The sequence below is a fragment of the Colobus angolensis genome, unplaced genomic scaffold, assembly GCF_000951035.1.
Source record: "Colobus angolensis palliatus isolate OR3802 unplaced genomic scaffold, Cang.pa_1.0 Scaffold40, whole genome shotgun sequence".
Classification (NCBI taxonomy): Eukaryota; Metazoa; Chordata; class Mammalia; order Primates; family Cercopithecidae; genus Colobus; species Colobus angolensis.
This window is the reverse complement of record NW_012117377.1, coordinates 3,545,465-3,562,429: the sequence shown is the minus strand read 5'-3', so window position 1 is coordinate 3,562,429 and position 16,965 is coordinate 3,545,465. Positions and strand designations below refer to the sequence as shown.

Here is a 16,965-nt window from a genome sequence, read left to right as displayed (position 1 = left end):
TTCCTCCTCCCTCCTCCTCTTTTCCCTCCTCCTCTTTTCCCTCCTCCTCCTCCTCTCCCTCCCTTCCCTTCTCCCCTTCTCCCTCCCTCCTTCCTTCTTCCTCCCTTCTTCTTCCCTGTTTCCTCCCTTCCTTCCTTCTTCCTCCCTTCCTTCCTCCCTCCCTTCCTTCCTCCTTTCCTCCCTTGCTTTCTTTTCTTTTCTTTTGTTTTCTTTCTTTCCTTCCCTCCCTCCTTCCCCCCTTCCTTCCTTCTTTCCTTCCTTCCTTCCTTCTTCCCTTCCTTCCTTCTTTCCTTCTTTCTTTTTGAGACAGGCTCTTGCTCTGTCATCCAGGATGGAGTGCAGTGGCACTGTCATGGCTCACTGCAGCCTCAACATCCTGGGTTCCAGCAATCCTCACACCTCAGCCTCCCTAGTAGCTGGGGCTACAGGTACACACCAAATGCTCAGCTAATTTTTAAATATTTTTTTGTAGTGATAAGGTGTCACTGTATTGCCCAGGCTAGTCTTGAGCTCCTGGGCTCAAGCAATCCTCCCGCCTCCCGCCTCAGCCTCCCAAAGTGCTGGGATTACTGGTGCGAGCCACCGTGCCTGGCCAGGTATTATTTTCTTATTGTTTGTATTATTAATAACAAATTTGTGTTGAGCACTTTGAATTAGTTTAGTTTTGTTGTTATTGTTGTTGCTGTTTTGAGACAGGCTCTTGCTGTTGCCTAGGCTGGAGTGCAGTGGCACAAACATGGCCCACTGCAGCCTCAACCTCCTGGGCTCAAGTGATCCTCTGCCTCAGCCTCTTGAGTAGCTGGAACTAGCAGTCTTTTCATGTTGCCTAGGCCGGTCTTGAACTACTAGGCTCAAGCAGTCTTCCTGCCTCGGCCTCCCAAAGTGCTGCGATTACAGGTGTAAACCATGGAGCCCAGTCAGTTTAATTCTTATAACCTTATGGGTAGGTAACTATTATCAACTCCACTTACAAATGAGGTTGAAGCTTAAAGGAATGAACAACTTGCCCCCTACCACATAGCTCACAAGTGAGAGAGCCAGGAGTTGTACCCACACAGTGTGACTCCAGGGCCCAGGCTCAAAGCCATCCTACGGCTATCGGCTATTAAAACCCCAGTATTATAAATAAGGAGTCTGAGTCTCAAAGATCTTTTCTGTCCCTTACCTTCCTCCCAAAACTTATTGTGTCACCTTTTTCTTTCCACATAGCAGATAACCTTTTTTCTCATTTTCTACCTAACCTATCCCTTAAATGTTGGTATTCTTCAAGATTCTCTTCTTGGCCTTCTCGTCTGTTAACTCTAAATCACTGGCTCTTGACCTTTTTGGTCATGATCTCCTTTGGAGGATCTGATAAAATTTTGAAATTTTTCTCCAGAAAAAGGCACACACATACACATAAGCGCCATTCTGTTTCGGGGGCTCCAGGTCTCCTGGGACACCTAGGAACTCATGTTCTCACACATAAAAATAAGCTCTAGATGGATTAAAGCTCTAAAGGTAAAACAGAAAACAAAACAATAAGAACAAATTCTAGGAAAAACAGGAAAATTTGTCTCACACATTCTTGGGCTGAAGAAGGCTTTTCTAAGTATGTTATCAAATCCAGATGCCAGAAAGAAAAAGGCAGACAGATTTGAGTTGACACCAATTTGTAAATTCCCTAATGTGTTTTTCCCAGCACCAAAACTCAAAGAGAACGATGTTTGCAAAGTAGAAAACCCCCGTGTAATGTGAACCGTCCTCTCACCTCCAGTGACAATCACATTTGCTTTAACACAGTAGCAAAAAGTGTTCGCTCCTCTTGGCATGGAAAACTCTCGGACGGGCCTGGAAAACACAAATTAGATGTAAAATGTATATATTTTTCTTTTTATCTTTTCTTTTTTTTTTTTTTTTGCGACAGAGTCTCGCTCTATTGCCCAGGCTGGAGTGCAGTGGTGTGATCTCGGCTCACTGCAAGCTCTGCCTCCTGGGTTCACGCCATTCTCCTGCCTCAGCCTCCTGAGTAGCTGGGACTACAGGCGCCGCCACCACGCCCGGCTAATTTTTTGTAGTTTTAGTAGAGACGGAGTTTCACCGTGTTAGCCAGGATGGTCTCGATCTCCTGACCTCGTGATCTGCCCGTCTCGGCCTCCCAAAGTGCTGGGATTACAGGCCTGAGCCACCACGCCCAGCCTATATTTTTCTTTATCAAGTTAATTATGTCTTATACATTGATTATGTTTAATAGGCTCATTTCTAAGTTGGTTGTAAATCCATTTGCCCACAGGCAATATTATAAGTAATGATTAAGTCATGATTAACAGTAAGAATGTACTTATTCCATTAATTGGTGATATTTGCATAGTATTTTGTATTGTTCCTGTTTAAAAGAAAATCCAGCCCTCCATGCTGGGTTTGTGGTTTTGCTTGTGGTGAGGATGGGTCAACCTATATAAGATCTTAATCCAGAAAGGATATTGGGTGGCTAAGTGAGTCTGTTGGGTAGCACATAATGCCAGGAACCCTTTTGGACACTTCTCCCTTGCTCACCCGCCACATCCAATCTGCTGTCAAGTCTTGTTAATTTTTCCTCTGCAATATACCTGAAATCTGACCACTTCTTCACACTCCTACTGCAACATGTTGGTTCAACTCTCCATCCTCTCTCACCAGAACTACTGCAATAAACTGGTAATTTCTTTGTTTCTATTATTTTTATTTACTTATTTTTTTGAGACAAGGTCTCGTTTTGTCACCCAGGCTGGAGTGCAGTGGCACAATCTTGGCTCACTGTAACCTCTGTCTCCCAGGTTCAAGCAATTTTCCTGCCTCAGCCTCCTGAGTAGCTGGGATCACAGGCGTGTGCCACCACACCCAGGTAATTTTTGTATTTTTAGTAGAGATAGTGTTTAACCATGTTGGACAGGCTGGTCTCGAACTCCTGACCTCAGGTGATCCACCTGCTTCGACCTCTCAAAGTGCTGGGATTACAGGCGTGAGCCACCGCGCCCAGCCTGCTTCCACTATTGCCCATTCTTCTTTCCTCATTCCCAACCCAAATTCCATTGTCATGTTGCAGACAGAGTGACCCTTGTAAAATAGAAATTAGATCACATCACTTCTCTCCAGTGGTTCCCTGGTGCTCTAAGAAGACTTCATTTCTTTTACCTGGCTGGCCTGGCCCTGAGTGATCCCTATCACCCTTCCAGGCTCACCCCATGCCCTCCTCTTCCTCCTGTGCTGGATTCTAATCCAGCTATACTAGTCTCTCTCATCAGTCTCCCTTCCGGACATACTGAGCTCTTTTCTCTCCTCAAGAGCTTTTGCACAGGCCAAAGATGATCATCTCCCAGACTCCAGCCTCACTAACAACCATCCTCCTTTGGGCGTCAGCTTAAATGTAACTTTCTTAGGCCTCTCCTGGACATCACCCGCCCACCCACCTCCACCAATGAAACTCTGTCTTTTGTCTTATTCTCCCTTAAAGCATGTAGCATCTACCATATAATATTCATATGTATGTTTTGGGTGTTAGTATCTGTGAGTGGTATTGTGCCATGGCTAAAAAAGCTCGAGCTTGAGTGATAGTGTGTGGGCTTCCATCCTGGCTCCATCACCGTGCTTCAATTTCCTCACTTAGTAGATGGGACAATGGACAATAATAATACCGACCTCAGAGACTAGCAACAGCTGAAAGCTGTTACTTCCATTGATCAGATAGTGTAACAAGAGGAAACAGGGTTATTGGAAAAGAGGGGCCACCCAGAAGGACCCTAGACAAGATGCCCAGACAAGGAGGTCTGGGAGGAGGCACTTGCAGATCTGAGACACACAAGCAGGGAAGGTGCAGAGAAGAAGAAACCTGGCCTTCTTGCTGTGTATGTATGTATTTTTCTTTTAAAAAAAAAAATACAAAGGGTAGCATATACCATTCTGTTCATTGCTTTTTCACTTAATAATGTATGTTGAAGAGCTGTCTAAATCATATATTAAAAAGTTCTCTTTTTTTATTGCCACCAGATACTCCTTTGTATTACTAAATTAACACTTATTTAATTTCTGAGGGGAACCCGCCTGTCTCAAATTTCTTGTGATTACAAATAATATTGTAATAAACAGTCACTTGTGAAAGGGCCATTTTTGTATATATATCTATAGTATGGATTTCTAGAAATAGTATTGCAAGTCAAAATGTATGTGTATTTATAATATTGAAAGATACTGCAGTTCTTTTTTAATTCCCTTTACCCACTGGACTATACTTTTAAAAATGTATCTCTTTACAAAAAACGGGGCTCACAAAGCCTAATTTTCTTTCTTTTTTTAGCAGAGATAGAGTCTTACTCTGTTGCCCAGGCTGGAGTGTAATGGCATGATCATAACTCACTGCAGCCTCAAACTCTTGGGTTCAAGCGATCCTCCTGCCTCAGCTGCCCAAGTAGCTGGAACCATAGGTATGAGCCACTGCACCTGGCCAAAGCCTAGCTTTAATGTAGTTTATATTTTGGAGTCATGTTTGAGATATCGAACCTAAGGAGTAATAACCAGAAATATCTTGCATTGCAATTATCACCCTAGACCTCAGGCAAGAATGAATTCTTGCCACAGCTGCCCAACTATTGAACTTTTATATTTCTCAATATGAAGGAAATGGATGCAAATTAAACAAAAGCCCATAGAGTGTTCAGAGCACAGTCACAAAATCAATGAGACAGCATGGAAATAAAGTCTGAATTGCAAACTTTAGGGGGATGCAGATTTATGATTTAGCTGAAACATATCTTATTAGTTTAAGGTCAGAAAAAGATGTAAAAAAAAGAGTTTGCTCAACTAAATTTGAGCATCACAAACGAGAGATCCATACTCAGCAGTTCAGGCATTTATCTGAGTCTATACTGGACACCATGGGTCATATGTAGCTTTTCCAATTATATTACTTTATTCTTCCTTAAGCCTAAAGTAAATAGTTATCCTTAGACCTGTATATACAACTTCATCAACATCTTAACTTTACCTAGGTCAGAATGCTCAAAACCTTAGCGTAGTCGTTCCAAAATCTGGTTGTGCATCAGAATCACTTTGGATATTAAAAAAGAAATTCCTAGGCTGGGTGCAGTGGCTCACGCCTGTTATCCAAATACTTTGGGAGGCTGAGGTAGGAGGATTGCTTGAGCCCAGGAATTCCAGACCAGCCTGGGCAAATGGTGAAGCCCCATCCTTACAAAAAACAAAAACAAAAACAAAAAACATGAACCTCAGCCCTAACTTGATAAATCAGACTTTCCAAGGGTAGAGTCATAAATGTCTTTTAAAATTTTTCTTAAAGGCTGGGTGCGGTGGCTCATGCCTGTAATCCCAGCACTTTGGGAGGCCAAGACGGGTACATCATGTGAAGTCAGGAGTTCGAGACCAGCCTGGCCAACATGGTGAAACCCTGTCTCTACTAAGAATACAAAAATTAGCCAGGCGTGGTGGTGCACGCCTGTAATCCCAGCTAATCAGAAGGCTGAGACAGGATATACTGGACCCTTGAAGGGGAGGTTCCAGTGAGCCAAAACTGTGCCACTGTACTCTGGCCTGGGGAAGTCTGTCTCAAAAAATAAAAAATTCTTACAATTGTTTTTCATGCACACCACTGACATTTACTTATAAATTATGTACATATATTACTGAATTAAAATTGTATAAACATCATAAAACAGACAACAATAAAATAATGAGATAATAATTTAAAGGAAAGAAAACTTCTAGAGTTTTCTACCCCCATTGTGATGGATCATCTTGCATACCCCCTGGAGTATATTCGCCCTGCTTTGCAGACCTCACAGGACATGGGCTGGCTCCTGACACAGTTTCAAGAAAGAACGAGCACTCTTTGGCTCTTCTCATGGGAGCCCCAGTAAAAGGAAGAGGTGGGATGGGCAGACCCTGCCATAAAGTGGGTGGAGCAGGACAGGACCGACTGGTAAAGTGGACTTAGAATGTACTGTGGACGTGAGGTCAGGAGACCTAGATTCTGGCTGTGTTCTGTTGCTAAATATATGACTTTAGAAAAGTCACTTAATCTTGCTGAGCTACAGTGTTCCCACTTATGAAACCAAGGATTGACTATGACCTAAATAGTTTCTTCCATTCTTAAAATCTTAGATTTTGTCCTTCCCCTATAGCTTCAGCTGGGGCAGGGGTCAAGCAGGGCAACTGCATAGGCTTTGTGGATGGCATCCCAGAGCTGTAGGGGGCACAGCCTGCACTGCCAATCGCAGTGGTCCCTGGTTGGGGCAGACGTACATGAATAAGGATTCTCATGATTCATCATACTTTCTGAGCAGCAATGCACCTAGATGTGGAGGAAGAAGCAAAATCAGAACAGGCTGGTGGGTGGTGAGAGATCTTGATTTGGGGATTCTTTGCAGGTTGCTGGCTATAAAATTTTATATTGGGAAGGCTTAGGCTTGTAAGATGTTTGAAAAGTTCTGCTGTGTCTAAGATTGCTAAAAAATTAGTTTCTCATATCAAAGAATGTCTAGGGCTCGTTAGGGAGTTAAGAAGAGAGGACAGTTGACTCCAAGTGTACTCCAAAAGGGAAATACTCAAGGTAGGAAAGTTGCCGGGGGCAGTGAGGCCTATGAAGGAAGTAGAGTTTTTAGGGCTTACTCAGTGGGTCCTCAGTCAGTGAGTCAACAACATTTATGAGTGCCAGCTGTACGCCCAACACTGCCCTAGGGGATAGATACATCAGTGAACGACAAGAACAGAGGTGAGAGTGTCCATCGGTTGAGGGTCACAAACTCAAAGTCTGCAGCAGCCAGGCAGGGAAACTAGCTGGGAGAAGGGGTTGGGTGTGACACCACAGGGAGAAGGGGGGCTGTGGTGAACTGACACTGCATGCCTGTGAAAAGGGAAACTAGCTGGGGGAAGGGGTTGGGTGTGACGCCACAGGGAGAAGGAGGGCTGTGGTGAACTGAGACTGCATGCCCGTGAAAAGGGAAACTAGCTGGGGGAAGTGGTTGGGTGTGACACCACAGGGAGAAGGGGCGCTGTGGTGAACTGAGACTGCATGCCCATGAAAAGGGGGATCCCAGGCCCAGAGCCCGCGAACATGCACAACAGGAAAGGCAGGTTCACCACAAGCAAAGGTGAAAGAAATAAGTGATCCCCCAAACACATTTTGTAGCTGCATTTAGCTAACAGGCTACCAGTTTACAGGAATAGCTCTCATATTTTTTGAAATAGTCACTACAATTAAAAATCAATTAATTAAATAAAATTTGTTAAAATGTCTTAATGGGTGAGAATAATCACCTGAAAAAAATGTGACTTTTTAAATTTTAATAAAAAAATGCAAAATAACCAAATTCACTGCTAGGTAGAAAGCTTTACTAAATGGAAGAACAGATAGTATTATCTTTATGTGAAAGAATACTTCCAAAATATTTAAAACAGTTTTTTGAACTAATTTAAATCTACTTTGTAAGTAGTTATTCTTCTATCAAATGCAAAGTTCGTAAAAGGAGTCTCAATTTAGTAACATAAATCAAAAGTCAGCATTTACACTTTTGAAAATGCTTAAATGTCCCAAATGAGAAGTAGTTAAGTTCCAACTGATGACTCATTTACAGGTTTGCCAGTGACATACTTTGTCACCACAGCTGGTTGGCTGAATGGACTGCACTGGATGTAGTATAAACTACGAAGGGCATTATTTTCCTCCACCTTGTCTTATCATGTCACCTCACCCCAGCAGCAGATCTTCTTGGGCCAATTCCCATTAGGATGGCTCCAGCGAAGCTACCTTCTGTGGCCCAAAGGGAATTCACAGGATGCTGGCAGTATCAGTGTGAATGCAGCTCTGTGGCAGCTTCCTCCAGCCAGGGTCAACCTGATCCTTAGGCACAGCTGGCACAAGGCCTGGAGCCCAAGGGGCCCATGGAAATACTCCAATTGTACGTAAAGTCAGAAGGCAAAAATAAAAGCTTAGGGTCATAGGACATTTTTTTTTTTTTTCACATCCCAAAATTAGAATTTTTAGGGCCCATGAAAACATACTAAATTTTTCCTAAGACAGAAGAAAAATGTTGAAGACATAAAAGTATATGAAAAATCATGTGTAAGATTGATAGTATTATGATGGGAGGGACCTATAAGGCAACAATGCCCAGGGCCAGGAAAGTCAGAATGTGGCCTGGCGTGCAGCCTTCAGAATTCTCCATGAGGGCTGGGCATGGTGACTCACACCTGTAATCTCAGCACTTTGGGAAGCCAAGGTAGAGGATCATTTGAAGTCAAGAGTCTGAGACCAGTCTGGACAACATAACAAGACCTCATCTCTACCAAAATTAAGAAAAATTAGCCGGGCATGGTGGCACACATCTGTATCCCTAGCCACTCAGGAGGTTGAGGCAGGAGGATTGCTTGACTCCAGGAACTCGAAGGTGCAGTGAGCTATAATCATGCCCCTGCCCTCCAGGCCAGGTGATGGGGTAACATTAAGACCTTGTCTCTTTTTGTTTGTTTGTTTGTTTGTTTATGTTGAGATGGAGTCTCACTCTGTCGCCAAGGCTCCACCTCCCGGGTTCACGCCATTCTCCTGCCTCAGCCTCCCGAGTAGCTGGGACTACAGGCGCCCGCCACCATGCCTGGCTAATTTTTTGTATTTTTAGTAGAGACAGAGTTTCACCGTGTTAGCCAGGATGGTCTCAATCTCCTGACCTCGTGATCTGCCCATCTCGGCCTCCCAAAGTGCTGGGATTACAGGCATGAGCCACCGCGCCAGGCCAAGACCTTGTCTCTAAAAAGAAAAAAAAAAATAAAGAAATTCTCCATGAGGAAGCGAGTAGTGGTCATCACGTACATGTTTCACATGTGAAGCTTGCCCAAGGTGAGCCTGTGAGTTCTGAACCTCAGCAACTAGCTACTGGGGAGCTAGATACGTTTCCCCACTTCACGCTCTTCTGGAGTAGGTCTTCCTGGACCTACCAGCACTTGCTTTGTAGCTGCAGAAGCTCTCACCACAACCTCCACTCCCATTTTGGGGAAGGCAGACAAAATGCCCCTGCATTCCCCCACTGGCCCACAACTATGTACCTTAATCCCTCTTTTCAATTATTTTAGAATTACTGGTTGTATCATATTCATATTTGCTGGCAAGGGATGATGGTGTAAAGGTCATGGATCTAGAACAATCCACTCCAATAATTCTTGAGGATGGTCTACTATACCTCTCTTTAGAATGGCATTAGCTGAAATTCTAAGACAGCAGGAAAAGAGCCATTTAATACCCTATTAACTGATTATGAACGAAACTAACAACATTTTTACTTAAATTTCTCAGCATATGGAATTGTGTTCATACTTCTCATTTTAAAAATTTCAGTTTCTTAAGGATATTTGCCCTTTAGATGTAATTAGTCTATTTTCCTATAAAAAATAATTATAGGAACCCACTTAATTAAATGAATTACAAATAAGTGAACTGTGCCTTTAAATAAAACTTCTTTCAAGCAGAAAGGCTCGTATAATTGATGTCAATTTGGAAAATGAAAGATGGCCTGCTTTCCAGTATTTCATATTCATATTCAGCTGCATATTCTTTGAAAGATTGCTTTTTCATTCTGTTACTAGAAGTGTCTTATTCTAACCAGTGTGCATAAAAAATCAAACATTTTGTGAGAAATCTATCATGATAACAGTAATGAGCATTTCGATTGCACTTTAAGAGTGAAGAGCGTTTTCTCATATACTTTCCAATGCATTGAGATATCAGTTTGGTGTTTGGACTTGAGCCCAGGTCCACCACACCATACTCCCTTCTCAGGATGGCAGGGGTGGCGTTGGGAGGGAAGGAGACTGGCCAGGGCACCTTAGTAAGCCCCACCTGTAAGCACTACCCGTAGCAGAGTGGCACCAGACTCACAGTTTCATGTACAGTGTGGGCCCACGATGTTCATTCATAACAGAATAAAATGTAGACACCATGTGATATGGTCAGGCTCTGTGTCCCAACCCAAATCTCATCTTGAATTGTAATCCCCAAGTATTGAGCAAGGAACCTAGTGGCAGGTGATGGGATCATAGGGGCAGCTTCTCCCAGGCTGTTCTTGTGTTAGTGAGTGAGTTCTCATGAGATCTGATGATTTTATACGTGTTTGGCAACTTCCTCTTTTGCTCACTTTTCTCTCTCCTGCTGTCATGTGAAGAAGGTCCTAGCTTCCCCTTCACCTTCCGCCATGATTGTAAGTTTCCTGAAGCCTCCCCAGCCATGTGGAACTGTGAGTCAATTAAACCTCTTTCCTTTATAAATTACCCAGTCACAGATAGTGTCTTTATAGCAGGGTGAAAATGGATTAATACACAATGGTTCTTTGAATATAGAAGGCTCCCAATAAATATTTGTTGGAATATCCTTAAGGGACAAATACCTGATTGACAATAACCACTTCCCAGAGTCACACAGAATAGAAATGTATTGATTCTGGGAAGTTCATTCTGAATTTTTCCCTGATCCCCCTGAAATGATAGCATTTTTAAAGAGAAACATTTTCTCTTTAAGACAGGAAAAAGAAAAAAAAAAACCTTTTGATAGAGTCCCCTATCGAAAGACCCTGGCTGAATTACCACATGCTTCATCTCAGACTTTTCTCCTGTTGTTCCATGAACTAATGAGCATGATGCAGGGAGAGAAACAGAGTAATCAGGTAGAAGGTAAAGGGGTGACTCTTTTCAGGGGCCATGAGTTACACCATTGGGGTTGTTTACTGAATGGAAGGCAATGCTGCAGACAGGAAGCATCCCAGGAGAACTGTGATTGATGAAGAAGCAGGGCTACTGAGTAAGCAGAGTCCCTCAATCTTTTCTCCTGGTGACAGTGAGGTAGTTGGTGGGGAATGAAGGCAGGAAACAAGGAATAAGGCATTTCTCTTTTCTCCTTTATAAGAAGTAAGAAATTTCAGAATGCCTCAGGTAAGGCATTTTTTTAAAATGGCCCTAACTCTGTATTATTGCCTCTTATTGATCCATATTGTGCCCATTCCCAAGGGGCAAGGGAGGGTGCAATCAAAAATTCTAGATCAGATATTTTCAAACTTTTTCCATAAAGAATAAGATAACAAATATTGTAGATTTTGCCATAAAGTCTCTCTTGTCACATCTACTCAACTCTGCCACTGTAGAATGAAAACAATCATAGATAACACAAATAAGTATGGCTGTGTTTCCCTTACAACTCTATTCATGAGCAATGAAATTTAAATTTCATATCAATTTTATGGGTCATAAGATATCATTTTTTAAAATTTTTGTTTCAGTCATTGAGAAATGTAAAAACCATTCTTAGTTTGAGGATGTTATAAAAACAAGTGACTCATTGGATCTGGCCTTGGGCTACAGTTTGCTAACCCCTGCTTTAGATGCAGGAACAGGAAGCTTAAACCAGTGCACAAACCAATCTATGATAGCTTCATCTCTTCTCCTTTGTATTCAAGTTCTTTTTTTTCTCCTTTAAATCTTTTCAGTATCTTTCTTAGGGGAACAAGAAAAGGAACCAATATTTATTGAGTACTTTGTGTCAGGCATTAAACAAGGCACTTTACGTGAATTAACTTAAGTAATTTTTATAAGACTATCATGTAGGTATATTCATTACCATTTAAAGATGGGGAAACTGAGGTAAGAACTAATGGTAAAGTGTTCAGTGGTCACAGGGTTAGTGAGTGCTAGGACAAAAACCACTTCTGTGTATCTCCACAGCAACCTTACCAAGGGGCACTATACTCTTTCTAATATGATACTCTGCCTCTGAGTTGGGTAACTAATAAAAAGTAATGTTGAGTAGTTAGTTGCTTATCTCTTGGAAACTGTCAAGCTATCAAAGGGTTTAAAGATTCAGCTTAGGTCTTGCAACAGTCAACATGCTTTGCATGGCATAATTAATTGCAGATGTTTATTTTCTTGCTAGTACAGAACTCCATTTGTGAAATTACCATACAAAATTACAAACAGAATGGTAATCACTTCTGAAATGGAAATTTTTTTGAGAGGATTTTTTTCCTGCCTTTTTGGGAGCTGTTGGCTCCCATTTTAACAGCTGGCCAATTATGTATTGTATAAATGCAGCTGTATCTGGTTCAACTTAAGATTCATTATAGGAAATTACAGAAATAGGAATATGTTGAGTCTAGGGATGGAGTAGACCCAACTCTCAGTCTATTGAGATGACTCTCCAATGTCAGTGGCTGTTCAGGAAAACATGATTACACTATCTCACTTGAGAAGCCTCTTCAGCTTCTAGATTTAGGAGCGTGGCCCAAGTGAGAAAGTAGTTGAAAAGCTCATCTAGAGTTTGACTGAACAGATCAATGACCACTGTTTGCTGAGGTTGTCATTACTACTCAACTGATCTCTTGACTTCTTCTCAGATGAATACATTACCAACCAAATTCCAGGAACCCCAGCACTGGGTGTAAAGACAAACTCCTGACTATTGCAAAGTAGATATTGTTCAGAGCAAAGATCAGATTGCGCTGGTTAATCAGAAAAGTAAAACTTTCTAGATAATCTAAGTGTTCACAACTACTAACTACCAAACCTGTGGAACATGATGGAGAGTAGGAATTTAGTGCCCTTACAATACCATTACATAACTTATAAATATCTACAAATATACATTTTGAAAAAACATATAAAAAACAAAAAAGTTGCTTTAAAACCCAAGAATGGCTGAGGGTGTGTGTGTGTGCGTATAAATGGAGTGGAGCGAATTAAGAAAAGGAGATTGTGAAAATGTGTCTAACTCAACTTTGCTCTTGAGGTTACTCCCCTCGAAAGGTATTATATTTGATTAGAATCATGCTAGTTGAAGGTCATATTTTTCTTGACAAAAAGAAGACAATGTCCAGTCTTTAGATAAAAACAGATTACTCCTCATTTAAAGCCTAACACAAACTTCACAACGTGATTGACAGATCCTAATGCTTGAACAAAGGGAATGTTGGCATCATCATAATTGGTTCCCAGAGGAAGATATGAGTGCCTTTCCTTTTCTCTGGTGTTGGGGTATTTATTATTTTCATGAATTTTGACAGCACATGGAAATCGAAGTCTTCTTTAAAAGTCCATTCTTCAGGAAAGCTTAAATGACTGTAAGCAAATAATAATACTTTCAATTTGTACTGCATTTTACAATTTCCAAAGCACCTTCACCCATCTCAGCGTATTTGACCATCAGAAAAATCCTGTGAGATAAGAAAGTTAGTGCTCTTTCCATTCATAAAGGAGGTTATTGAGGTTCAAATAATTTCAGTAACATGCGCAAGACCACATGGCCAACAAATAAGTTGGCAAAGGTTACATTAGAATTCTTTTGCCCCCTTGAAGCAAGCGAGCAAAGTGCTGCCTTGCTCACTCATATTCTATTATAGTAAATAGTGCCATGTAAACAGCCCTCCCAGCCAGAAGCCTGACAGTCACCTGTTCTCAAACCTTCTTCCTCTAAATATTTGTATGATTTGATCTTCACCACATTCAGATCTCTGCTCAAATGTTGTCTCTTCAGAGCAGTCTCTCCTGATCATCCTGTCAAATATACTGCCTCCCCTCACCATCTATCCTCTCCCTTCAATTTGTACTATTTATTTAATTGTTTATTATGTGTCTCTACACTAGAAGAGGAGCCCCATGAGAGCGGTTAGTCTCTTTTGCATATCATTATATTATATCACTACCTGGAACAGTTAGTTTTTGGTCTAAAATAGGTATGCCATAAATATGTTAAGGATACAAAAAGAAACAGATTCCTCTCTCTCCTTTATTTTTCTCATCCAGTAGGCCACCAATTCTTGTAAGCTATGCAAGAATATCTGTTCTCTCTCTGTCCCTACTTCCCCTGGTTAAGCCCAAACGCTCATCATTTCTCTTCTAAAGTAGTATTGTCATATCTTCCTCAATTGGTCTCCCTACTTTGAGCTTGCCCTTCTCCAATCCATTCTCCACTCTGCTGTTAGGGTGATCTGTCAAAAACATATTTTTTTCACTCTCTTGTTTAAAGCATTAGATGGCTTCCAATAGCTTTCAGGTTAAAATCCCAACTCTTTAGCATGGTATGCAGGTATTTTCATGTTTGGATTATCTAGCCTCATCTTTCCCAATTCTTCTCTCACTCAATTCTCCAATTATATTGGATCATTTGCAATTTTGAGAACTCACCATCTTCTCTTTCTCTTCCATATCTTTGTGAACACCACTTCTGCATTGTGTCCGTTTATCCACTCTGCTACCTCCCAATTGTTTTGCCTGACTAATTTTTACCAATACTTCAAAACTTGGCATTTGTGACATCTTCAGGAAGCCTGAAGAGTCAATTAAACCTCTTTCCTTTATAAATTACCCAGTCGTGGGTATGTCCTTATAGCAGCAGGAGAATGGACTAATACAGCATGAAAAGGGTATTTAACTTATCTTGGAAGAAAGGTGCTGGGGAATGGTCAGGAAAATTCCTTGGAGTAGGTACCATCTGATCCTTAAAGATTCCTGGAGATTGGAGGACAGAAAGAAGAGGAAGAATGGGGAGAGTATTTCAGGCTCAAAACATGTACAAAGTGCCAGCATGGGGGTTTCAAGGGAGCAGCAAGCAGTTCAGATTTACAGGAAGCTAAGTATAAGGCAGTGAAGGGCACTGAAGGGGATGAAGTAAGGGGTATGTGGGGGGCTAGATCATGGAAATGCTGTGGGGAAGGGACAGAGAACTGTGAAAAGTATTCAGATGTTTGGATGTCATCTTCAGGAGAATACCCTGGAAGATTAATGAACAGTAGTTTTGACAAGGATAATATTGAGGCAAGAGGGCAGTTGGAGATAAGGGCCAGGAGAGTGAAAGGAATAGAGATAAAGAAGACAGGACAGATTCCATGAGTGGTTATGAGGCAATATAGACATATTTGGTGATTACTGGTTTGTGGGCATCAAGGAAGAGAAAAGAATCATGTGAGGTGACAGGTATATATTTTAGAGTGGGGGAAGTTAAGCTCAGATATGGTCATATGAATCTGAGGGACTATGAGATACTATCCAAGTGTAGATGTTGAGCAAGAATAAGTCCCAAATTCAAGATAGCTTGGGTTTCATCAGTACACAGGTATCAGTGTATTGAAGAATACAACTATCGCCCAAGAAGAGGATAGAATGTAAGAAGAAAAGTTGGCTAAGTACCAGATGCTAGAGAATACCACCACTAAGAGAAGGCATGAAAAGAAGAATCACAAGAAAGAGGAACCAACAGTAAGATACTGGGAGAAAACTCTGGCTTCCCAGAAACCAGGAGAATAGTTTCAGAGTGGGTGAGATCAGTAATGCTGAATGTCCTGAGGCTTTCTGATTCCACAGAGTAGATAGGGAAGAAGCTACATTACAGAGGATTATGGAGGGAATGAATAACATCAAGGAACTGGAGGCAGTGAATGCAGAGTACTCTTCTGGGAAGTTAAAATAAGAAGGAGAGAAAAGGTGTAGGATGATTGTTAGGAGGAAAATGTAGGTCAAAGGAAGGGTTACTCATATCGACAGAGACTTAAGTATTATAGTTTGAAAATAAGAGTTTAAGTTGGGCATGGTGGCTCCAGCCTGTAGTCCCAACTAGCCTGTTCGATGCTGGAGGAGTGAGCTATGATTGCACCACTGCACTCCGGTCTGGGTGACACAGTAAGACCCCGTCCCTAAAAATAGAGAAAGAAAGTAAGGAGACAATTGAAGAGCTGAGACAGCAAGGTCCTGGAGAAGATGGAAGGAGTTGAGCATAAGGTCACCAATGGAAGGTTTGATACTTTAACCTCTGAAACAGAAAGAAAAGAAGGTATGGCCAGAGATAATTTTGAAAGGTTTGATGTGTTGAAGAATTCCCCTTGAGGCTCCGGGTTTTGTCATCATATAGGAGGACAGGACATCAGTGAAGAGTGAAAGGGGCAGAAGTCTGGAATAGTCACTGGAGAAAATGAGACAGGAAGTAGAGCAAAGGCACGTAAGGGGATTAGGAGTCTAGGCTAAGGGCTCTGCTAACAGAAGGGTTGGGGCTCTGCAATCAGATGCAGTGATCAGATAGGGATATAAGGCCAAGAAAATGCTGGTGAGATATTATCTCAGATGATCAACCTGGGGTCCAGCTCAATAGGAAGGGAAGAAAGTAGAGGAGAGGGCTGACAAAATTTGAGATAATGAAGAGATCAAGGTGTCAGAGGCATTTGAACCACAGCAACTCCATCTTGAATAGGGGCTGGGTAAAATAAGGCTGAGACCTGCTGGGCTGCATTTACAGGAGGTTAGGCATTCTTAGTCACAGGATGGGATAGGAGGTCAGCATAAGATACAGGTCCCACAGACCTTGCTCATAAAACAGGTTGCAGTAAAGAAGCCAGTCAAAACCCACTAAAACCAAGATGGCCATGAGAGTGACCTCTGGTCATCCTCACTGCTCACTATACACAGATTGTAATGCAGTAGCAGGCTAAGAGTCACTCCTACCAGCACCATGAGAGTTTGCAAACACCAGGACAACATCAGGAAGTTACCCTGTGTGGTCTAAAAAAGGGAGAAGCCCTCAGTTCCAGGAATTGCCCACCCCTCTCCCAGAAAACTCGGAAATAATCCACCCCTTGTTTAGCATATAATTAAGGAGTAACTATAAGTGTATTCAGTCAAGCAGCCCATGTCACTGCCTGGCCTATGGAGTAACCATTCTTTTATTCCTTTACTTTCTTAACAAACTTGCTTCCACTTTACTCTGTGGACTCACCGCAAATTCTTTCTTGCGTGAGGTCCAAGAACCTTTTCTTGGGGTCAGGATCAGGATCCCTTTCGAACAACAAAGATATGTGAGACTTCAGTGAGGTCACTGAGTAGCTACAGTGGCAGTTAGAGTGTTCAAAATTCCAGGTGCTCTAAGTTAGGGTCTTATCAGTGCTATTCAAACTAATGCTTTTTTTTTTCTTTCTTTTT

At 41.8% G+C, this 16,965-nt stretch overlaps 1 protein-coding gene across 1 annotated transcript in view; it reads right to left on the bottom strand.

The window, feature by feature from the left end:
- The window catches only part of WDR64 (WD repeat domain 64), a 170,317-nt gene that overhangs the window by 106,278 nt on the left and 47,074 nt on the right, over positions 1-16,965 (bottom strand). Inside the window, exon 8 of the mRNA XM_011955769.1 lies at positions 1,751-1,830. Coding sequence (XP_011811159.1) covers positions 1,751-1,830 — 80 coding nt within the window. The remainder of the gene's footprint in view (positions 1-1,750; positions 1,831-16,965) is intronic.